The sequence below is a fragment of the Perissodus microlepis genome, chromosome 18 (genome assembly GCF_051167445.1).
Source record: "Perissodus microlepis isolate ML-2025 ecotype Zambia chromosome 18, ASM5116744v1, whole genome shotgun sequence".
NCBI lineage: Eukaryota > Metazoa > Chordata > Actinopteri > Cichliformes > Cichlidae > Perissodus > Perissodus microlepis.
In genome coordinates, this window is record NC_140478.1 from 32195376 (window position 1) to 32219456 (window position 24081).

The window sequence follows — 24081 nt, forward strand, 5'->3', positions numbered from 1 at the left end:
CTCTTGTAATTAGTGTCATAAACTGCAAAAACTGGTAGTTGATCACTGATATCATTAGCTAATAATCCGCTCACAATGTTGCTTTCTATATTATTAGTGAAAATATTGTCAATTTAAAGTGGCACAATGAGGTGCAAGTCTGCTAGGCCTGGTTATTTTAGGACGTAAACTCAAATTGTACACAGAGTTTAGTAATTCTGCAGTCACTTTATGCTTTTTTTGGATTCAACAAGTCAATGTTAAAATCGCCACAGACAAACATAACTTTTTGATTTGTTTTAGAGAATACATCTTCTATGAAGTCATTAAATACTTGAATACTAGATCCAGGTGTTTTTTTCTCTTTTTCCTTAGAAATTTCAATTGTTATACATTCTAAGTTCACATCATATCCCTCCAGTCCAAAGTCCAGTCCTTTCTCAGCATTGATCCATGTTTCAGAAATGGCAATAATTCCAAATGGATTTGTCAACTGATGTAAATATTCCTTTATATTGTTGAAGCTGGCATACAGACTTGTATGGGGCGACCGTGGTTCAGGAGGTTGGGAAGCGCATCTGTAATCGGAAGGTCGCCGGTTCGATCCCCGGGCTCTCAGTCCTGGTCGTTGTGTCCTTGGGCAAGACACTTCACCTACCGCCTACTGGTGTTGGCCAGAGGGGCCGATGGCGCGATATGGCAGCCTCGCTTCTGTGAGTCTGTCCCAGGGCAGCTGTGGCTACAACCGTAGCCTCCACCAGTGTGTGAATGAAGAGTGGAATTGTAAAGCGCTTTGGGTGCCTTGAAAAGCGCTATATAAATCCAATCCATTATTATTATGCTATTAAAATGGATTATTGATCATTTGTTTTCCGTGTTGATGGTGTGTTTAAACTGTTCATCGTTGAAGTAGCAGCAGTTATTGCTGATATTGTAGAAGAAATTATTTTCTGGGTTTATATCTTTTTCTAAGTCGTGAACATTATTGAAATGTTGTCCGTTCCAGATGTTCAGAAACAGAATTCCAAGGAGTTATATTGATATTGTTGCTGGATGCAGATGAAGTTCTTTTAGACTGAGCCATGTAGTGTGTTGTGTGTCACGTCACATGAATATTCATACCTCAGTATTTGTCCAGCTCCTCCATGTTTCTGAAGTAACGTGCTTTCCTGGCCATGTCCTCATTTCATTTTGTCAGATGTTCACTCATGAAGACATCATATCCGTTCAGTTTCTTTCCTTGTTTCATCAGTGCTGTTTTGTGTTTTCTGTTAGCTGATCTCATAATGACGGCTGATTTGTCACTGTCATTTGTTCAGGGTAGAGGGTGGCAAGCCTCAGTGTTGTTGTGGTCCACTTCCACACCTATGGACCAAAGAAAGGTTCTGAAGGTTATTTTTTTTTAACTTTGTACTTGACATTTTTCCCGTTTTTAACATTTTCTTCATTCTTCTTCATATGATTCTACCTGCTTTAGGTAACACGTGGCTGATGGACGTAGGTGAATACAGTAAATCATGTGATTTGTGTGAAAACTAGTGAGGGAGACCATCAAGGCCAAGCTGGGTTTCTTGGATCCAGAGAGTTGGAGAAACTTCCTTTCTCTCTTTTATCACAGCTGCCCTGTGGCAGTTGTTCTATTGACCCAGTGAGAGAGACATTGTTTGGATGGCTCATCTTAGGGTTTCTGTCTTTCACTGTTATTGTAGATGAAAAAGAAAAAAACACGAGTTTTTTGCATGCGGCACACAAAGAGTCGCCACTGCTAACCCTAACGTTTCCATTTGTTCAGAGAAATTGCAAGTATCCACTGTCGCTGGGACACTGGACCACTCACTTCAGATATAAACGTATCAATTGCATGCAGTGTTGTAACTGCAGTCAAGCATGTGATAGCGCTAGTGTGTACATGGAAACAGAAGGATGTTGATAAAGTATATGTAGAGGGGTTACTCACTTATATAGCTAAGACAGGACAGTGACAGTAAACAGAAGTTGTCTAAGCTGACTGAACAGCACACAGTGTTAGGGTAAAACTGGAAAGCAGAGATAGGCCAACCAGTTTACAGATTTTGGGCTATTGGATGATGACGCTGTGTTGGACGAAAAGCTGCAGGAACATATGTTGAGGGATGGATTGTGTTTGTTGGATCATGTGATGCATCTGAGCTTGTGACCTGAAAAGCATCATTGCAGTAAAGTAAAATTTGTCATGGTCAAAGAGTTGCAAAAAAAAAAAATGCTGCAAAATATAGTAACATTTTGAGAATAGAGTATTTGTCAGTGGCAGAGCACATTTAGAAAACTAGAATGTGAAATGAAACTTCTGAGCTACAGAAGTTAAAATCCAAGCAACTGCAAATTATTTGGGAGTTAATTAATTTACATTTTATGTTGGCAGCTGGCTAATGTTCAGCTGTAGGGATAAGCTTTTTTTCCTGAAGAAAATTGCCATGAAACAGCTGTTATGAAACAGTGGTTTTACTTCATGAGCCTGAACTGCAGACATGTTATGGCTACAGCAAAACCAGAGCACCTGCTATTAAAGGGTACAACACTAGGCCTGAGAGGAGGGATAACAATACAAAAGTAGAAAACAGACAAGATCACACGTTGGGCAGATGCATAACATTAGATACAAAAGGTTATGAGGTGGTTTTGAATGATACCGTGAAGTTAAACTTGGAGCATAAAGTTTGTTATTGTGCCTCTCAAAATAAGCCTTGAACACAGTGCACATGATGTACGGGTGTCAAGATTGTCAAGGCCCAGAGAATCAGCAGGGCGCTGATCAGTAGTTTTTGCCTTTCGCTCTCTCTTTCTTTCTCTCTTGGCCCGCGCTCTGCAGAACAAACACCTGGGCCTCATTAGTGCAGCCAGCATTTAAGCCAGGGAGTGACTGCTATTCATCGCTGGATCGTTGTGTGTGACTCACGCTAGTGAAGTCAAGTTCTCAGCAAAGTTACTCTCGTGTCTCACGTTTTTGTACTAATGTGCACTTGCTCTGTTTACCGATTCCCTGGACCAATTCCTGTGTTTCCCGAGTGGTGAGTGTTGGAAAGAGACTGGTCACGAGGGTGGATTGAAAGAAGAGGAGCGAGTGTTTTTTCCCCGCTGGATTCCCTGAAGCCCCGTCCCCCATCACAACTTGTTTATAGCACTACCCCAGCACTCTTTGTATATACACCTGGTGACGAGAACTGTAACAGTAACAATCCAGCCATACCACGGACTCAGTCCGCTGAGTCCGTGGTATGGCCCAGCAGCCTGTCTTTTCTCCGGAAGTAATATTGGAACGCCGCTAGCCACGTTTACCCAAGCCCTCGCTCAGGACGTGGCAAGCCCACCCACATCACCTCCGTCTAGCTATCCAAAATTACCGGTTCCAGAACCTCCGGCATGAGAGCCCCTCGTTCCTTCCACACCTGCTTCCTCGGAGCACCCGGAACAATCTCTGCCTGCACCGGAACCTTTTTCGGGTGAGTTCCATAAATGTGCAGAGTTTCTGACTCAAATAACGTTACGGTTTAGACAGTTGCGGAGGACTTATGAGAGTGATGGGGCTACGATTGCCTTTTTTTGGGGGGGGGGGGTTGACATAAAAAAAAAACAACAACATCACACTAAGCAATCTGAGCCAAGTAAAAGAAAAATAGCTACAGTACAGTAAATAATTGTGTCTACCACCCGTTTACACATTTGACTTGACAAACCTAACCTGCCATTCGAGTAGGCTTGCCCCTCTCACTATAGTTTGCCTCAGATCATCAGGTAAGTATTCCATTAGAGAGGGCGCCGTATATCATGGCACTTTTCATTCCAGGTGTAAAGTGCCGATTATTTATAAAAGGTGTTACTTAACTCATTATAGGGTTACTTTCAGTGTATTTGTTAATATCACGCTATGATTTTATATAAGTATCAATCATTATGTTATGTTTTTTTTAATATATTTGCTCACTAGTAGAGCAGGGCGATATGACCAATAATTTTTATCACGATATACATTTGAAAATTTGCGATAACGATATAACTGACGATATAATTGACACTAGACAAAATACTTTACAACTCCACAACTTTATTAGTGAAAAAAAAAAAAATCAATGTATTTTCACTTAAACAAGCAGCTGTTTTTTTTATGTGCATTAAAGTTATATAAAAATGTAACAGTGCAAATGCAAATTCCTCGCTGACAGTTTAACCAAAAGGCATTTCCAGTGGAAATTACCCGACATATCCTCAGCATAACCATGTATAATATCCACAAAACTTAAAAAGAGGTTATACACACACAATACGGTAATATTATGTTGAAGCACAGTACGTATCACTCCGCGAGGCTCCTGCCTGCACTTGCACTTGCCTTCATAGAGCAAAATGAAGAAAACATTCCCGCTTTCAAATTCAAACAAACGCACAGATTTAAGTAGGAACTAAAGGCCGGCAGTGGTGGACATTAAACTGGTTTAAATGAAGCACACATAGCAGAGCAGCAACACAAAAACATACCTCAAAAAAAAAGAAAAACACATATAGATGCCAAAATGAAATTCAACAGACAGAAGATAAGATAAAACTTTATTAATCCCTCAGGTGGGTTCCTCTGGGAAACGCGGCCATGTTCGAAGCACAGGTATGCAAATATATGCGTCAGTGTCAGAAACACTATCTTAAAAAATAAATAAATGGATGCTGTGTACCGTATAACCATTTCTTTTTTCTTTTAATACGTCAATTGTAGATTTCATACAAGAACAAAAGTTTGCACAGTGTTCCTGTAGGTGTTTGTGGCACAGAAGCCGTGATGAACACAGTGATCAGTGCAGCTGCCAAGAAGAAAGTGGAAATACAATTGTACAAAATGTGCACAATAAAAACGTGTACATTAAATGCGTCTGCACCAAAACAGACAGAGACGGTCATGACACAGCGGTGGTCGATCAGACAAAGAGCGAGAGAAAGCACACTTGGCACAACAGACAAAGAAAGGTATACTTATGGCTCAGCAGTCATGTAAATGAATGCAAAATAATAATTCTTAAAAATGCACTTACCATTCGTAGCTCTACCTGAAAAAATAAATGCACCAAAACAACAGAAATGTACTTGTTTTGGGCGGTGGCCGAGCAACACTCGCTCGTGCTTCCAATTTGGCATTTTGGTGCCACACATGGTCCACGGGTGAAAATAACCGCAGAACAGCATTCATTCAATGGTGATAACAGCTAAATACCTAAAGCTCTCACTGTGGGTTGAAAGCCAAACACTAAAAGTGAGTTTTAAGGCAAACTTTAAAAATGTGCATGTGCAATAGCAGCAATTCATTAAGTGATTTAAAAACATACAATAAAATCTTTAAAATCACTCCTGAAACACACAGGAAGCCAGTTTTTATTTATGTTTATTCAAGTTTATTTCCTGAAATCCGTTTGAGGTACAGTGGAACCCCGACTTACGAATACCCCTTTTAACGAAAAATTCAAGTTATGAAGGCGCTTAACGGCAATATTTCTGCCCGTGGTACGGCAAAATGCCCGCATAACGAAATCCACTGGATCTGACTGGCTGAGCCCAGAATGCCCACAATGCCTTCCGACGGCAGAGCTGCAAGAGTTGGAGGCGATGCAGCACTCATCAGTACAGCAACAATTCAGCGAGGAGGAGGAGGCCGTGATACCATCGGCCGATATCAAGGACATTCTCCATAATTTTCAGAGGGTCATCCTAAAAAGAACTACACCGCTCGTGCTGTAGAGCATTTTAGCGACGTCTGCCTCTCCCACTTCAGATCCATTTTGAAAAGTAGACAGACAGACGTCGTTAAATAGAGGCCAGCAACAAGCCAACCTTCAGGTGAAAGTGTGCCTTAGAAGGCAAACAGCGACGAAAGTAGCAGTAGTGATTAGTTAAAAAACATAAAAATGCACCAAAAATGTGAAATTTTAAAAATATATAAAATAGAAAATAAAAAATATTATACAAGTTTTAAAAAATATGTAAGATTTAGTTTTAATGTTTAGAATGTTATGTACATGTACACGTACATATGTATGCATGCGTGCGTGCGTATGCTTCCTTGAGCCTCCGCCACCTCCTCCACCAAGATCTTTGTCTCCAGCCAGCATCGCCTCACTCAAAAGGCGCGATGGGTGCTTCGATTTACGAAAATTTTCGACTTACAAAAGACCCTCGGGAACGAATTAATTTCGTAAGTCGGGGTTCCGCTGTATTTTGTGACAATTTGGAAGAAGAAATTAAAATATTTCACTTAAATCACTTAATTAGTAAGCTTAGCCACTCAAAATAGAAGTAGTTCATTAAAATGGGCCCAAAATGTAGACCAATAGCACATTAAAGCTTTAAATTACAGGCAGCTAGCAAGCTCGCCCAGCCTTACTGAGGGTTTATAACATGAAGTCTCCAACATTCTCCAAAATACCTCTTTTTAGAATTTCCACTACAACGGTACAGTGCGAACATCAAAGTCTCTTTGACAGTCACGTTGGTGGATGTTAGCAGCTACTTAAGCTAGTCATGGTTAGCCACCATGTTAACGAGCCAAGCTAGCCAAAAACACGTGCTAGCCCTCTGATGCTAACTCTGAGCTTAGAAAGCTAATTTAGCTCTGCTGGTTAATGACTCACCTTTCTGTTCTCGCCGGGCACGCAACTAACACACCCGAGGTACATTATTGATGCGTTCAGTGACAGCAGGGAATTTCCAAACACGTCACTTTTCCTCCAGTGTTTTTTTTTTTTTTTTGTCATCAGTTCTTCTTTCTTTGAAGACATTTTTGAAAACACATTTGCTGCATTGGTACCTGTGCCTCTCTGGTTTGAAGCAAGTCCCACATGCATATATAGTTTTATGTATTTCCATAACACTCCAACGTGGCTGGACTGGGACAAAAAAAATCGGCCGTGCATTTGGACTAGAGACCGGCCCACCAGGTTTTGTCGGAAAAGCCATAAAGCTTTTGAATGAAAACAAATGCTGTTGTGACAGTGATGTACGCTGAATTGTTGGTATATATGTATCAATCTAATAAACTTAAACCTACAGCATCCTGCCTATTCTGGTATTCTAAACAGTACTTAGCAGAAAAGAAAAGACTGCTTGGTCAAGTTAACTTCCCGAACTATCTACAACACATGCTGGAAATTAAGACAGAGACGTCTAGAGGTGAGACATGACCATTATTGAATATTAAAATCAATAAATGACAGATTTAGTTATATTTTCATAAAGTCTTTATTTACCACATCAATAAACAACATAGCAGCACAATTTTTTTATTTTTTTTAATACCAACCTTTAAAAAGTGAAAGGAGACAGAAAGAAAGGTGAGGGAAAAAAAATAACATTTAATTGACTTTTTGATGGCAGTGTACACACAGTACAGGTAAAAAAAAAGTGAAAGGAAAGAGAAGGGTGACAAAGAATGGCACTTTATGGACTTGCTCAGATGATCACAGTACTGTTATCTTTATTCCACAAAAATAGCTGAATCACATACAGCAGTATTTATGTTAGCGTGACCATATTTTCATTTCCAAAAATGAGGACACTGGGCCCAGTCACGAAAAACTTTAATACTGCTTGCTTAAAGAAAACGTTAACATATTTAAATGATGCCTTCTCTGTGGGGTTAATGAATGGCAAAAAAAAATTGTCATACAGGCTTTTACAAGTCAACAAGCGAAAAAATAAAATAAAAGAGGACGGTTGGTCAACCAAACTTATGTTGAGGAACTTAGTCAGAGACTATTAACTCACTGCATCAATAAAAAGTCACCTACAGCACTTCCACAGCAGCAACACTGAACGTATGTTATCACATGGAAACTTTTAAGTGAAGGGTGACAAAGAATGGCACGTGACGATGACAGTACGCTTATGTTTACTGTAGAAAAATGGTTGAATCATATTGTATGTAGTACTTAGTTAAAATGAACAGACTTCAGGCTTCCAAAAATCACTGACAGCATCTGAAACGAAACAATGACAGATTAAGGCTGTAAGAAAACATCTTTATAAATGCCTAATCCTCCAATCCCATATTTATTCTATCTGCTGTCTTATGCATTAAAAACAGGTTAAGATGGAAACATTGTAAGCATTTTCTGAATACTTGACTTGTTTGAAGTAAAGGTAGATACAAACCTATTCATTTGACTGTACTTTAGGTAATAACAAAGTTGAATTTAATCGACGACCATGGCGGAGTCCAACGACCATGTTGGAGTCCAATGACTATGTCCAATGTCCTTTTGCCATCAGCATAAAGATCTCCAGCCTGTTTGCAGACAGACCACTTCTGAATCTGCTTTTAATGAACTTGAGTGCAGAGAAAGTTCTTTCACAGGCAGCCTGAGTGAGGGAGAGGGTTAACAGGCACTTGTGTGCCAGCCCACGGAGACGACAGGCATCAGACAGCATGTTGAGTATTTGATAGCATCACAGCGGGCAATTTTTGCAAAAATCGCATCATTTGGTCACAATTTCACTTTCTTCGTCCCGTTCTTCAGATCTTTCCTGCTCCGGTCCTGTACATGTGATGTCTTAAGTCTTTCCCACTGTCCAGCAAAACTTTTCAGTTCTCACTGAAAGTTATTTACTGAAGCCCTGCTGTCAAATTTGAGGAGACGGGTGCTGAGGTTTTGAAGAGCATTACTAGGAAGAGAAACTGTTCTGCCCTGGCTAAACTTCCTGGGGTCCAACCATGCCAAATCTGCAAGAAGAGGGGCAGCTGTGACAAATCGTTTGTGCATTGTTTCTATAACTGTGTCCAGGATGGTGTCGTGCACTTTCACCTCATATGATTTCTCAGCCTTTTCTCTTCTTGGCCCTCTTTTCAGGTAGTTCAGCCTGCACTTCCATGTCTGTGTTGTCCTCACTCTCCTCGAGTTTCTGATTTGTCTGTTTCACAAATGTGTCTGCAGCTGACTTCACAGTTGGGAAGTCCCGGGCGATGCTTTTGAGGCTATCTTGTGTGGTAGTGTGGGGTGGCATAACGTAAGCAGCAAGAAAGGTGATAAGTAAACAGCATCAGCAGACTATAAAGGTTCTTTTAAGTATACTTTATTTCTGGCATCTCCAGTCTTCTACAAAAAAATCAACCTGGTAGGCAAAAATCCCACTTGCTTTATACAGGACTTTACCCACACCTGACCTCGTTAGTCAGACCAAACAATACAATTCCAAACAAGGAACACGAACAAGATTATGCATGAAATTGACAAACTCACTTACTCAGCTAAATGGTTTGAGAAGGAAAACACTGCATACAATACAACTCAATGACCTCATGACCCTATATAAACAGGAAGTACTGGGGCTTCCCATGTACCTGTCTTAAATATATGACCTGAATACATGGACAAACATGGTAAGTATGACCAAAGCAACATAAAGAAACGTAATTTACCAGACATTTGCCTGTAAACAGAAGAAAATTGAAATGACCTGATGGTCAGTAGTGTTTGCTTTAAAAAACATGCATGGATGTAACAGATGTAACTACTGCTACCACAAACAAACCCGGGATGGTGTGTTGAGCAAAGTTACACCAGCAATGTCTAAATTAAAGTATTATGGCTGACTGTAAAATAACAAGGAGATAAATTATCAATAGGGTTAAGGGACAAGTGGTAAATGAGTTCATGCCAAACCAGTTTGTCACAGGCAGTCACCACATGATGGGCAGAGAATGTCCTTCGCCTTCGACAGAGGAGTTGTTTGCTCAAACACTAAGAAATGTCTGTGTGTTAACACAGTTTCGTGCTTCTTTAAAACCTCGTGCTCTGGCACAAACAGCTAGGTTTTCTTTTCAGTGGCTTCCAGCGTGAGCACTGCATCAGTGAAGAGGCATCATCTGGTTTTCCAAAATGTCCAAAGATATTTTGCAGGACATCATACTGGATGTCCATCATAATGGACCGAGGTGTCTGTATCTTGTCTCTTCTTGGGTTTGTTTCTCCCACAGATTAACCCTGTGGTAAGACTCCTTCATGAACACAGCTATGTCATGAAGTAAATTAAAGAGTGATCCACTTTCAATGACACTTTGTGTTGTGTCAGCAAGCAAGTTTGTCTGCATAGCACCACACATGCACATGAGCTGGAGGTTGGACAGCCACTGGCCCTTCATATCTGAAGCACCATCTGTTGCTTTCCCAGTGCACATGGCCTTGTCCAGATTCAGATGCTCTAAAACTCCAAAAGCAAGTTTACAAAGTGCTGCCCTGTGGATGCTTCGCGCCTCGCTATGGAGACAAGCCTCTCCTGCACAGCCTCAGTAACATACCTGATGATTACTGAACACCTGCCAGCTTTCTGGACGTCACTGTTGATGCTCTCTTGAATGAGATGGCCGAGTGCATCAGTCACTGAGTTGACAGTCGTTTTGGAAAGTAGGGTGATGAGACACCCTCTACCTCTTCATCCACTGGACTGATGCAACTTCTTGCTTTTCTCATTGCAGTCATTCAAATGTTCTCCAAGGCACATATCATACTTGCCTAATAACACAATCAGAAAGTTGCCATGATCGATGGTGTTCTCACCCCACGTGTGTGCAGCCTCGTTCTCCACATGCCCATAGCTGAGTCCCCTCTCCCCAAGTACTTTGACCACATCCACTATACGCTCCAAAACTCGCCGTCTCGAGTCACTCGTGCTCTGTGAGCTGACAACTGACTGCCAGCAAACAAGCTGCTGATGTTACAGTTTGAGCACCTTAAGAAAAAAGCTTCAGCGCAGGTCTGGTGTGTAGTGCTCTTTTCATGTCAGTCCGCCCTGCAAATCCCCGACGCACAAAGCAGAAGAATAAACGTCAATAAAAAGTCAGCACAATGAAAATAAACTTGGTTTATAACTGACCCAGATAGACTGCAGGTCATAACTTCTGACCTGAAATTCAGTTCCTCCGCCCCTTGAACCGCCCCGGGTCTCTCCTCCTCCAGCGTCCCCTTTCCCTCATCCACCTGCTGGCCTCCACCACTTGCTAATGTTACTGAATCTGTGGAAGCTCCACCACAGACACCACCAAACAATTGAGTTATCTTTACATATTTGGCAGCATCTGCCTGAAGGGCTTGTTTCCTTTTGGCACTCATTTTTTTCTGCACCTTCTTTCTGTTTTTTCTTCTCCATTTTCTTCTGTTTGTCTGTGATGAGATTGCTTTCAGAGCCGTTGCCCAAACAAGGGGGAGGGTGCATCCGACCTCCTCGGCTGTAATTGGTCCAGCTCAGAGTCGATCATGAACAACTGGCCAATCCACCGCCTTTCATTGTTTATGCCGTTACAAAAACGCGGCCTGTCCAGCTGTGCACTCCAACACACTCCTACTGCCTCTGCAAGTTCAGTTATCAGTTACCACAGTAATTAAAAACAGTTCAAGTTGGACTGTTTGTTAAAAATAACTTTAATGTTGTTATGGGTTCAGTTTTTCCATGTGCATCCAGGTCGCTGAATGGATGATTTTAACCTCCTGAGTAAGTCAGTGAATCATTAAGACAGTTTTTGAGATTCTCCACTCAGTGTTTAAAATCTTTCTCTGTCTCACATTATAATTTCTTAATTTTGACTTTTTATTTCCTTTCTAAATTATCAGCTTTTTTTCAAATGTGTTAAATTGTTTTGTTAATTTAAACATGTTGCTAACACGACTGCAGCTTTTTGTTACTTCCACACGCAGCTTCCTCCTGTCTTCCACAATTCTCTTTTTGTACTTCCAGTGATTCACCACAGGATGGCGCTCCATCTCTTTGCTTCTCTCTTTCAAACCGAGGCAGACGGGAGAGTTTTTATTTGTGTGAGAAGTTGTCAGATTTATAGTAAACAGGAAGTACTTTGTTGCCATGGATTCAGTGAGTCAAACTGGTGCAGCGGTGTGACGTATACCTTTGAGTGTGAATACAGGCGTCTGAAAAAATATCTTAATCCTTGATTAAGGTTGTTATTTATGAAAACATGCTCATCTTTTAAAATGTAAGGCTCCCCTATCATCGGCTCTTCTATTCAGGTCTTTAAGTTAGAAATTCCAGTTAGTCGGATGTTTTTGAAGCTGTCCTTGGTTATATGTGGACAACTCTGACATTAAACTGACCTGTTCCTCCTGAGTCTTTTCTGGGTTCATGTTGTGTTTTGTCTAATGCCATATTCATGCAGCCTTGCTGGAAGTCAGTTATGTACGTCAGCAAGCCCAGATTACATCTGAATTACAAACACTGGGAACACAAATCTTAAACACTTGTTTGGTTTAAATAAATGTGTAGTTTGAATATTTCAGCTAAATCTTCTGCTTTGTTATGTTACGTTTTTGAACTTTATGAAATTAAATTTAGGAAAATTAATATAACTTCTATTAAAATGGCACATACTCTATCCACTTACCTCCATCCCTCCATCCACAGACAACAATAAGAATTTATGGTTATGGTTGGTAATGCAGTGTGTTGTTACAGCCACAAGAGGGCAGCAACCTTAAGGTTTTATCTTTAGCAGCAACATTTATGTAGATGATATTTTATTAAAGGTAAATGTTATTCATGTTATATTGACTGTATTGTAAAAAGCAGGTAGAATCATAAAGAATAATAACTTAAATCTAACAAAACACTAGACGTGGAAAATGCAAAGATAAACAAGAATCCTGCAGTTTGAGGCAGTGTGAGGTTTTGACCAGCAGGGGGCAGCAGAGTGAAAGGCAGGAGGAGCTGCTGTTAAACAAAGGTTGGTCTAATCATGAAATAGTGTTGCATGCAGTGGATTGTGTATTTTATAGTGATATCCGGTGCACAGTGAGTGTTTCTGTAGCACTTTGAAGTCCTCAGCGTATCCCAGAGTATCTGCACCTGTGTGTTTTCCTCAGCTGTGTCCACTTCCCTTAATCAGACCCGTGGTTTTTTTTTTTTGTTTGTTTGTTTGTTTTTTTTATGGTGCTGCCTTCACTTTGTTTCTTGGCGAGTGTCTGTGAGCCTCTTCTGTGGTCTTTGTGTTTCATAGATTTAGTGAACAGCCTTAATAAACAGGTTTGCTGTTTTTATTCTGGGTCTTCTCTAAGATGCTGTTAAAAAGCTCACCGCCCTCCAAAACACCTCCACAGGTAAGTGTTCTGGTCCAGTGGCTTTTCCCCACCTCTCACTCTCTGCACTTCCTGATTTTCTAACTGTCATCCTCTCATTTCTACATTCATCACATCCCCAGTTGCTTTGTCACCTCTCTTTTCTGTACGCTTAAGCTCCCAGTACTTCCACTTTCTTCAGCTTCCTGAATATCCCACTTTTTTTGCTGACCCAAATACCTTCCTGCACTTCCTCATTCCACCACCAAGTCTCCTTGTATTTCCCGATACACCAAACACTTTCTTGGCAGTTTCCTCAGCACTTCCAGTCATCTGCTAAGTCCTTCCTACCACCCAGAGCCTGTCTCAGCTCCTCCCAAACTCTGTGCGGCATTCTTGGCTCTGCATTCACTCACTTCCTCCCACAGACTTCCATCTGATGCCCTCTAGCTGCATTCTCGTTAAATCTAACACTCTTGGCCATCATCCAGTGTTCCTCCCTCCTCTTGAAGTACAGGTTCACCAACAACCTTTTCACCTGCTCATCACCTGTGTCCCCTTCCCTGACACGTCCACTGAAGTCTGCTTCAAAAAGCTGGTTTAAAGGTACCTCTGAGGACATCAAATACAGCAACAGGCTGTAATGAAGCAATAAACAGCCGATGCAACTGTTCCTCGTGACATCTTTAACAGCTAAACATCTGGCACGCCTGTTGCCTCAGTTTCTCTGTGTTTCTGCTTCTTTCACCTCATTTTCGATGGGAGGGTCTAAGAAATGAGGAGAGAAATAAAGGATGTACACCCGAGAAATGAGACCTGGAGATGGTTGAAGCACATTCTTTCATTTTGTGAATTTAAAAATAAATAAATAAATAGTTTCTTCATAGGTCTTGACCATGGAGCCCATAATCTGTTCTTTATATTTCAGTTTCATAGATGTTATTTTGATGTTGTCTTTCCCAGAATTAATTTAGATGACATCAAAACAGAATAAAAAATCACATCAAAGTAAAATAAATAAATATAATAACAGTATATTTGCTGTGCTAAATTCTTGTTTCTCATTTTAGTGGCTTTGTTTATAATTTTTCAAAATAATTGTTTAAATATAGTTTTTGTTTAAAATTCCTTCTCTTAGGTTAGTTTTCCTTTAAAATATTATTTTATTTTTTAATGATATTGTAATTGTTCTTTTTAGTTTATCAAACTTGATTCATTTAATACATTTTCTATTAGCAGATTACTTTTTTTTTTTTTAGTCTTTTAATCTAATTTTTAATCTTTCTATTACATGTCGTGTTTTGCTTTTGCATTCAGAGCTCATGATCCTTTTCTTCGTTCTGTTGTTTATTTATTCAATCCAGGTTTTCTGTCGATAAACATTGTTTTGCTTATTTGTTTGTTTTCATGACTTCATCACGGGATAAGAGCGGGTTTCCCGGAACTTTGTTCCTCTACATCATTTACAGTCACGACCACCCTCTTACCATTCACAAAAAGTACACGTCCACTGAATAAAATAGTTCCCATATTTTGCACATCTTCTTGCTGAATTTAAAGTAAAACTAATACTACAATCAAGCTTTTATGGCAGAAATGCACTAAAGGTTATTTTTTAAAGGGTCAGCAGCACATCGATAGGTCCCGTTTGTTTACTACGTAGTTCGCATTTGGCGGGAAGATTGTAGTGCCGGCGGATGAAGATAAAAAAGCCGGAGTATTTAATGTGTGTGAAGCAGCTGATGGCTGAGTTTCACGCTGAGACAGCAGAGCAGCTGGAAGACACTGAGGGACCGTTATAGCGGCTGTATCAGGTGTCTGTCATCGGTTATCGAGAAACTGAGGATTATTTAAGACTGACAGGCTCTGCTGGACAAAGCCCGCTATAAGTTTAGCCGTTCCTCGCTTGAACATTTGGATCTTTTTCACGTTTTCACCTTAACTGTTGGAGAAAAACGGTAAGTTTATGTCTGAAGCTTTCTGGATGCTTTTCTTTGCTGTCGTTTAACTTTTCGCTTAGTCAGTTTAAAATGTGTGCCGAATTTATCCCTGATGTTCGTTCTTCGCATTTTGACCGTTTTTCCTTTGATGTGTGACTCTGAATAAATGGTTCAATGTTATTAAACTAGCGTCGCGCATTTTGACAGCTGAGTTTCGCATATCTGCAGAAGTTCTCGCCTGTCTGGAAGTGTGGAGACTTCTTTACTCATACTGAAGCTCTGTTTTTAACTCTGCTCTGCAACCTTTACTTATGTCTTTTAACCGTATATTCTGTTTTTATTTTTTGATAAAATCACTACTTTTAAAACTGTTAAGCATGTTAAATCCCGAGTTTTAATACATTTGAGTAAGTGTATCTGTACTGCAGATGTGTGTAGTGCTGTTTACTGATGGAGGATCTTTGCCTTTGCTTTCTATTATGTAAACTCGGGCTTTAATCCAAAGAAAGCTAAACTAGCTGTTTTTTGAATGGAGTCTGGTATGCTTAACTGATTCTCCTGCACTGTAGTAATATCAGATGATTTTTGATGTTGTGGTCATGTGCTTGGCTCAGGCTGACCTCCTGTTGTGTTTCTCAGGCCGCCGTCATGCCGCCGGTGTTGAACAGCACAAACTACGATTATGACTACGACGTGGTCCAGCCCTACTTCTTCCTGAATGGTGAAGAGGAAGACTTCTACCCTCCTCCACGCAGCCAGCTCCTGCCGGCTCCCAGCGAAGACATCTGGAAGAAGTTCGAGCTGCTGCCTACACCTCCCTTGTCCCCCAGCCGGAGACCCTCCCTGTCTGCCGCCGACCACTTGGAGGCGGTGTCTGACCTCTTGGACGATGACCACAGCTCCTCTGCAGCATTTCTGCAGTCCTTCATCATCCAGGATTGCATGTGGAGCAGCAGCTTCGCCGCTGCCACAGAGCTGGAGAAGGTGGTGTCAGAGAGGCTGGCCTCGCTGCGGGCCCGCCGGGACTCCTGCAACACTAAGACCATCACAGACAGAACAGCTGACGAGCAGGTGGGCGGGTCTCAGGTGAGCGCTGGGTACCTGCAGGACTTCCACACCTCGGTGACAGACTGCATTGACCCCTCTGTGGTGTTCCTGGGTGAGAAGCAGATGGATGATGGTGTGGCGATGGAGGTGGGGTCTGAGCTGAGACTGGACTCGCCACCACCCAGCAGCAGTGACAGCGAATCAGGTGAGTTTTATTTTGAAAAGCCAGCTCTTTAATCCTGAGTATCAGAGTCACTGAACTCTGAATTCTGCTTTTCTCCGACCTAGTAACCCAGTGATTTTCAGAGTATCTCAAAATACTGCATCTATTGAAATCCAACACTACAGTGGTGTGGCCATCCTTTAATTACAGCGTCTGGGAACAGCCTATCACCAAGCAGGCAAATATCCTGCAGGCTGTGTGAGGATTTTCATAACCGAAGTAGAAACGACAGACTTTCCCTTAAAGTAGTGAAATTATTTTTAATTTATTAGACTTACAAATATTAGATGCTGCAAACATTTTGACATCCTTTAATTAAAGAGTCACTAAAGAAAATTCTTCTTTAGTGACTCTTTATACACACACACACACACACACAATTAAAGGTCAGATCTCTGAGTCAGCGAGCCTAAACAAGGCGGGGCTCAACAGCCCGGCTCAAGTGCGTTGGGGTCCAATCAGCTGACTGAAGTGAACTCCTTAAACTCAGTAGCTGGTTTTCTTCTTGCAGTCAGTGCTTTTACATCACAGGAAGTACAGAGGACAGTAAAATGATGTGGGGGCTCTCAGTGAAGCGGTGCCTGTCATCCCAAATCAGACCAGCTGTTCAGAAAGCTGAACCACAGGGCTCTTTCTGTTCCTCATACGTCACCATTATTTTGACGCTATAGTTACCGTGGATAGTAGTACACTAAAACGTAACCTTGGTCTGAATTAAGCTGTGGATTAAAATATCCACCAGTACTGTCAGTGTCAGCAGACATCTGAGAAATGTTTTCATTGGCCGGTAAATGTCTGAAAACTATGGAAGCGAGGAGTTCAAGGAGGGCACGTTTTCTGTCTCGCTCTGCTGCTTCCACTCGTTTTCTGTCCCTGTTCAGTCACTCGTCCATCAGCAGGCCGGTGGTTTTGGCTCAGACCGCGATCACTTTTATTTACACCAGAATGTTTTTCCTTGTTTTTCCCAGAAGAGGAAGATGATGAGGAAGAGGAAGAGATCGATGTGGTGACAGTGGACAGGAGAAAGTCATCTCAGCGGTCCCACACCTCCCCTCTGGTCCTGAAACGCTCTCACGTCAACATCCACCAACACAACTACGCTGCCCAGCAACCCCCTGAGAAACGTGTGAAGGCGGAGAGCAGCAGCGCGGCACCGAGGCAGAGCGGCGGGCGCCGGTGCTGGAGCCCGAAATCGGAGGGCGAGGACAACGACAAGCGCAGGACTCACAACGTGCTGGAGAGGCAGCGGAGAAACGAGCTGAAGATGAGCTTCATGGTTCTGAGGGACGAGGTCCCAGCGGTGGCCAACAATGAAAAAGCGGCGAAGGTGGTGATCCTGAAGAAGGCGACGGAGTTCATCATGGAGGTCAGAGAGCAGGAGAGGAAGCTGTTGGCAAAGAAAGATGAACTGAGGAAGAGGAGCAGAGAGCTGAAGCAGAGGCTGCAGCAGCTCAGGACTTCACATTAACTTCTGCTCAGTCGTTCTAGTTTCTTCACTTCAGGTTTTAAAGCTAAGAATAATGACCGACGTCACCTGAATGCAGCACGGTGCCCGTGGGGCTCGCTGCTCGTCTGTAATCAGGTTTTCTGTTTTTTATTTATTTTTGTTTTTATTGACTATTTTAATTTAAAGTAGTTTTTCAAACATTCCAGTTTATGAGGAGAAAATGTGAATAAATATGTGTCATAACTTTAATTTACAGCTGATGATGAACAATAATTTAATTCACTATATTTAATCTGTTCACTCCCTAAAGCTTTCGTATTTTTGATTGTGTATTTTTAATTTCAGAGTTTATTTTTATATATTGTTTTTGTTCAAAACCTTTTTTGCACTAAAAGTACATCAGAAGTGTTTTCATCCCTTCAGAATAAAAGCCCTTCACATGTTGGAGCTTCTCTTGATCTCAAAGTGTCTGCTTTGTTTCTGCAAACCTCCCTGTTTGTTTGTAAGTCCCAGAATTCATGTGGTGGTGTGAAACGTGCCTCAGGCAACCGCTGGATCCCCCTAGAAGGATCAGCTTAAACCCACAGTGATGTTACCCCACAGTCACTGATAAAATTCAAGTTTCAGTGGAAGTGTTTTCAGCTTCTTGTAACATCTGAGGGTGGAATCGCCAAGTTGGTTCCTTAGAGACAAATTCAGCCTCTTGAAAATGATCCAGCGCATATTCCTGTGGGTCATTGTCATGGCATTTCCTCTGTATTCATTACTCAACGTTTCGGCTGCGTCATCGGAGAGCATCCGGCCCAGCGGAGCAGCGCGCTGAGGCTGTCGTGGGGCTGCGTGATTTCCACACTGAACACGGGGTGAAAGTTCAAACCAAATCAGCTGCTCTGCATTTACCAGCCGCACTTTAAGAGGGTCAAAGGTCAACCAGCATGGCTTTGACTGAACAGTATCTATATATACGTAACTCCCTACACTAGTAGTTAAATAATCTTTTAACTGAATAGCTGTTAAAGTTAATTTAACTCAGGACCACAGACGAACGTAAAAATCAAACACACTCGAGTTAGTCACATAATTTAATGTAAGTTCAGGCCAATCATGTACACACAAAGCTGTCAAACATACAGCTGATCTCAGAAAGCAGCAGGCTGTACACTTACGTAATCAAATATATCCTGATCATGTGTCATGTACCAAACAGCCTGGACTCAGCAAAAAAAACTGTATCGATTGAACACAGAGGTGGTAAATGTGTCCATATGCTGAGTCACGAAGCGTTCCCACCTGGAAATGTTCGTTCTTCACTCCACAGAGAATTTACAGGGAACTGTAGGGAACGCAACACAATATGAAATTCAGTTTGTGAATTATGCTCCATTACAGAGAAAAAGATCAGTCAGGCAGGGTTTGCATTCGGCTCACTCGTCAGATCTGGTTTTAAAGGATTGAAGTTGTTACAATGAAACAAGCTGGAGGCGACAAACAAGCTTCACTGAAACAGGCTGATGTCACAGTGACGGCATCCATCTTTTACTTACAGTCGTTGTGTTTTACCCCACAAACCCATCTTTAAAATATTACAGTCATTTATTTTTACTGTTGAATGTGTGCATAATATAAATGAGTAATGTAAGTAAAACAACAGCCTAAAATCTGAGGTTTCTGAGGCAGAACAGGATAAAGTGTGTTTTTGAAATATACGCTCAAAATGAATGAGACCAATAAAGCAAATATTCTTTTAATCAATAATCAGAATCAGCATATTTAATCCCTGAGGAAAGTTGCTCAGTATAAATAACAGTAACAGAAACACAGACATTTAATAGCACAATATATACAAATCGCTCAACAATAAAATAATCAAGGATTAACAGAGGTGGTTATAAATAAATATCAAGAAAGCTGACAGGATAATCGCAGAGTAGAAAGAGTGTGTGCAAAAGGGTGTAACTATTGCAGTGTTTACGGTGTGTTAGATGGAGGAGCTGTACGGGGAGATGGCCTCGGGCAGGAATGGTTTCCTGTGTCGCGGTGATATTTGGTCACCTGAGTCTCTCGCTGAACGAGCCAGCATGTCATGGAGTGGGTGGGAGGTGTTATCCAACATTGTCTTTATGACACCACCTTAAGGGAGTCCAGCTCCATCCCCACAACACTACTGGCCTTACGGATCAGTTTATTAAGTCTGTTGGCATCTGCGACCCTCAGCCTGCTCCCCCAGCATGCAACAGCATAGAGGATCGCACTGGACACAACAGACTCGTAGAAAATCCTGAGCATTTTCTGGCAGATGTTGAAGGACCTCAGTTGCCTCAGAAAATAGAGACGACTCTGACCCTTCCTGTAAAGTGCCGTGGTGTTTGTAGCCCAGTCCAGTTTATTGTCTGTGAACTCCAAGGTATTTATAGTCCTCCACAATGTCAACACTGACCCCCTGGATTGAAACAGGGGTCAAGTGTTTCCTGGTCTTCCTGAAGTCCACGATCAGTTCCTTGGTCTTTGCCACGTTGAGCTGCAGATGATTCTGCTCACACCACGTGACAAAGGAGTCGACCACAGCCCGGTACTCTGTCTCATCATCCCTGCTGATGCATCCAACCACCGCAGAGTCATCAGAAAACTTCTGAAGAGGGAGGTCTGTGGTGTAGAGGGTGAAGAGGAAGGGGGAGAGGTGGTCCCTTGTGCCCCTGTGTTGCTGATTACCTTGTCAGACACATAACATTGAAGACGCATGTATTGCGGTCTTCCTGTCAGGTAATCAACAATCTAGGACCCCAGAGAAGCAAGCATCGCTGTTAGCTTATCACCCAGGAGGGTCGGCCTGATGGTGTTGAAAGCACTGGAAAAGTAAAAGCCATGACCCTCACAGTGCTCGCTGGTCCAGGTGGGTGTAGACACGATTGAGCAGAGAGATGATGACGTCCTCACTTCCAAGACGGGGCTGGTAATCAAACTGAAGCAGATCCTGATGTGGCAACAGTGCTATATGGAGAGGGAGGGAGCGACAGTGGTGTGGCTCAGGCTGACAGGTGAGGTTGTGGGAGTGTCAGCATTCACTGAAAAACAAATTCAACTCGTCGGCTCTATCCTCACCGCAGCCAGCTCCCCTACTGTTGGTTGGCCTGAATCCAGTGATGGTCTTCACGCCACTCAATAAAGGCACATGTGTCAAATTCAGCCTTCATATGGTTCGACTCATCAGCAGCAACAACGAGTCAGCGTACAGAGATGAGGTTCAGCAGCTGGAGTCACTGAATGTGGACAAAACCAAGGAGATGATCGTCGACTTCAGGAAGACTGGCTCCATCCATGCACCACTCAACATCCATGGTTCCAGCATCAAGTTCCTGGGAGTTCACATCTCGGACGACCTCACCTGGACCACCAACACCACCTCCATCAGCCCAGCAGCACCTCCACTTCCTGGGACACCTGAAGCAGCCAACCCTCCTCCTCTCATCCTCACCATGTTCTACAGGAGCACCATGGAGAGCGTTCTGACCAGCTGCATCTCCGTGTGGTTCAGAAACTGCAATGTTGGTGATCTCAGCAAACTGCAACGAATTGTTAAAGCAGCTGCCAAGATCACTGGAACATCTCTCCCTCTGCTGCAGGACATCTTCCACAACTGCTGCATCAGTAAGGCCTCCGGCATCATGCTTGACCCCTCACACCCCTCACATGGACTCTGTTCCCTCCTTCCATCTGGCAGACTCTACCGCAGCATCGGGGCCAGATCCTCCAGACTGCGGATTAGCTTTTTCCCCATTAGACTCCTGAACTCACTGCCGCCCCCTCGCAAACATGGGGTCTCTGAAAAGAAGTTCTGAATATGACTTTTGCAGGGAAAATAAAGGTATCTTTTGATATTCTTCTGACTTTTATTTCACTCATCTGTTTCTGATATTTAATCACTGATAAAGAGTCTGGGCGCCGGCCCTGAACTTTCCTTGTTGCGTCTAGAGTTCAGGCATGCAAGAAACAAAAGAAAAGAACCACTTTGATAACAGCATCAGGACAGGATCTTCTCTCATTCTTTCCATAAATAAAAAACTAATTTCTGAGTCACAGTGACTCAGGCTGATTCACGGGAACAGTCCAGACTGCTGAGTCATGCTGAAAACCTGCAGATCGTCCAGGACGGTCAGCAGTGACTGAGGGGTGACGAGTTTCCGGTTTCTGCTGCTCCAGAGCTTTGTTTCCCACTTTTTCCACGTTTCTAATACCTCAGCGCTCATGTTTCGGATTAATTCTCAGTTTGAATTTGAATTCTGCATCAAGAATATTTTAGAAGAAAGCACAAACAAGCAGCCGCTAAGGGACAAGGAGCTTTGAGAGATGGAAAGGACTTTGAAGAGGTCTCAGCAACACTAAGACGATTCCTGTTCGTCCACACAGGGAGACATATGAGACTCTTTGTGAACCTCCAGGTGTCCAAACCACCGTGGACAGCTGAGTGTCGCTGATCTGAGGTTCCAAACAGAGAAGCCTGTGGACCCACAGCCTCTGTGTGACTGACTGTAAGGTGCCAGGAAGAAAATCCACATGAAGATAAAGAATGGGCTCTCGGGTGTCCACTGGACTTTTAAATGCCTCCCACAGCAACCATAAATGAGTCCAGTGTGTCCTTGAATAAATCATGAGGTGTTTCATGGACTCCTAAATCTCCTCATAAAAACATATAGTGGGCTCTTAGGTCTTCAATGACAATTTGTGGTAGTCAAGTGTGCAGTGGGTAATCAGATGTCCCCATGCAGACTTTTTGGGATCGTCATGTTTCCATTTATGTCTTTTAAGGATCTTTCAGGAGGTGAGAATAGACTCTCTGCTGTCAAACGAGCCATTTGAAAAGCACATACAGGGAATATCATGTGTCCACCTAAAGACATTAGAGCTTCTGAGGTACCCACACAGGCAAAATGCCAAGAGGAAGTGGGGACGTGTACTCAAGGGGATTTTTGCATATTCTTGTTTGTACAGGGCATCCAGGTGCTCTCATTTTCCTCTTGAGGGGGATTTGGGAAAGAATAAACACTATAAAAGCTCCATAAAAGACTGAGACAAATTCCTGTGACCACTGAGGCGATGGCAGGACTCCCACCTGCTGCTCATAAATCAGGAGCTGCACTTTCCTTGCGATAAACACAGTTGGAGGTCTCCCTGAAAAGCAGAGAGACTCCTTTGGCGTATCTTTTCCTCTGAAATGCCGACCACAGTGTTGAAATACTCCTGCTGAGCAGCTTCATCCGGACTGTTTGACACCAAATCATGTTTTAATTTCTGCTGAGTTACAGTCGGGAGAAAGCTGGAAGCTGTGAATCTTATCAGGCAGGCAGAAGGCACGAATCAGGTGGCACTAAATCTGCCAGATTGGTGTTTGTTCGCGCTCTCTGACAGGAAGCTCGCAGTCACATGATCTGAGCTCTCAGGGTGACAAACAGCAGATCAAAGAGAATTCACAAACCATCGGGGGTGTAGTACATGTTACTGTTACTTTAGCCATGTTGTCAGCAGAGTGTGATCTAGTTTGTGGTGATTACATGTTGATACAAAAAGCCCCTTAAAAACATCTCAGTTTATCCAAACGTTGTTCTGCTGTTTGTGTGTAACTCTGTTGTTGTGTTAAAGTGCTGTACTGTACCAAAGACAAACACGTGAGCTCAGTGAACCTTCCTGCATGGATGCAGGTCCAATGGCTGCCAGTGCTGTTCCCACTTCCTGCTGCAGAAACTGCAGTTGAACTGCATAATTTGAGATATTCAAATAAAAGCAGAAAACAGTTTCCTGGGAATCCCCATGGAGAGATTTGCATAGAGTTACCAGGAATTTTCCTTTTTAATAATTGGTTTAAGTTCCATCCTTTGCATTTTATCCTGATTTTCTGGAGTCCAAAGCTCATAACTCATAACGGGCAGGAGTTTCTACACGTTCAGGGGTTTTTGTACATTTAATAACTGAAAACTGTAGAAACATCTTAGACAGGTGTTTGCTGGATACAGTAGCTCGAAGTGTGCACGAAGAGACAGTTTAACTGTCATTGAAAGAGAATAAAACTGTGACACACCTGTTACAATCATCCAGCGTCAGTGATTATTTGTCAGAGGTTCCACCGTGTGGACGCGTCTTTGAAACGCGTCATTATTTCACTGCTAAGCTGCTGCTGGTGTCAGCTTTGGATTCAAACACAAACACTCAAAGAAGGATTAAATAGGGATGCTTGCATGTAATGTAAGGAAAATGTAAGGAATTAATTTTTGAGTTTGATTACTTAAAAACAAACGAACAAAAAAGTATCAAGTAATGTGTAACACAGATGTTTACAGATGCTTGCTTAGAGCTTTGCACTGATATAAGAGTTAAAGTTCTGTT

The 24081-nt window shown here is 42.3% G+C and overlaps 1 protein-coding gene across 3 annotated transcripts; it reads left to right on the forward strand.

Annotated features, from left to right (window-relative positions):
• Positions 1 to 11423: 11423 nt before the first annotated feature.
• On the forward strand, positions 11424 to 18164 carry LOC146368606 (transcriptional regulator Myc-2-like). 3 transcript variants are annotated; one of them, XM_084912258.1, is made up of 4 exons: positions 11424 to 11478; positions 13050 to 13091; positions 15629 to 16241; positions 17228 to 18164. In XM_084912258.1, the coding sequence occupies exons 2-4, from the start codon at positions 13050 to 13052 to the stop codon at positions 17725 to 17727; spliced, it is 1155 nt and encodes a 384-aa protein (XP_084768384.1). In that variant the 5' UTR covers positions 11424 to 11478; the 3' UTR covers positions 17728 to 18164. The 3 variants fall into 3 exon arrangements, with proteins under 3 accessions (XP_084768384.1, XP_084768385.1, XP_084768386.1); XM_084912259.1 differs by lacking the exon at positions 11424 to 11478 and having other exon boundaries at positions 13035 to 13091; XM_084912260.1 differs by lacking the exons at positions 11424 to 11478; positions 13050 to 13091 and adding an exon at positions 14768 to 15007.
• Positions 18165 to 24081: the final 5917 nt, after the last annotated feature.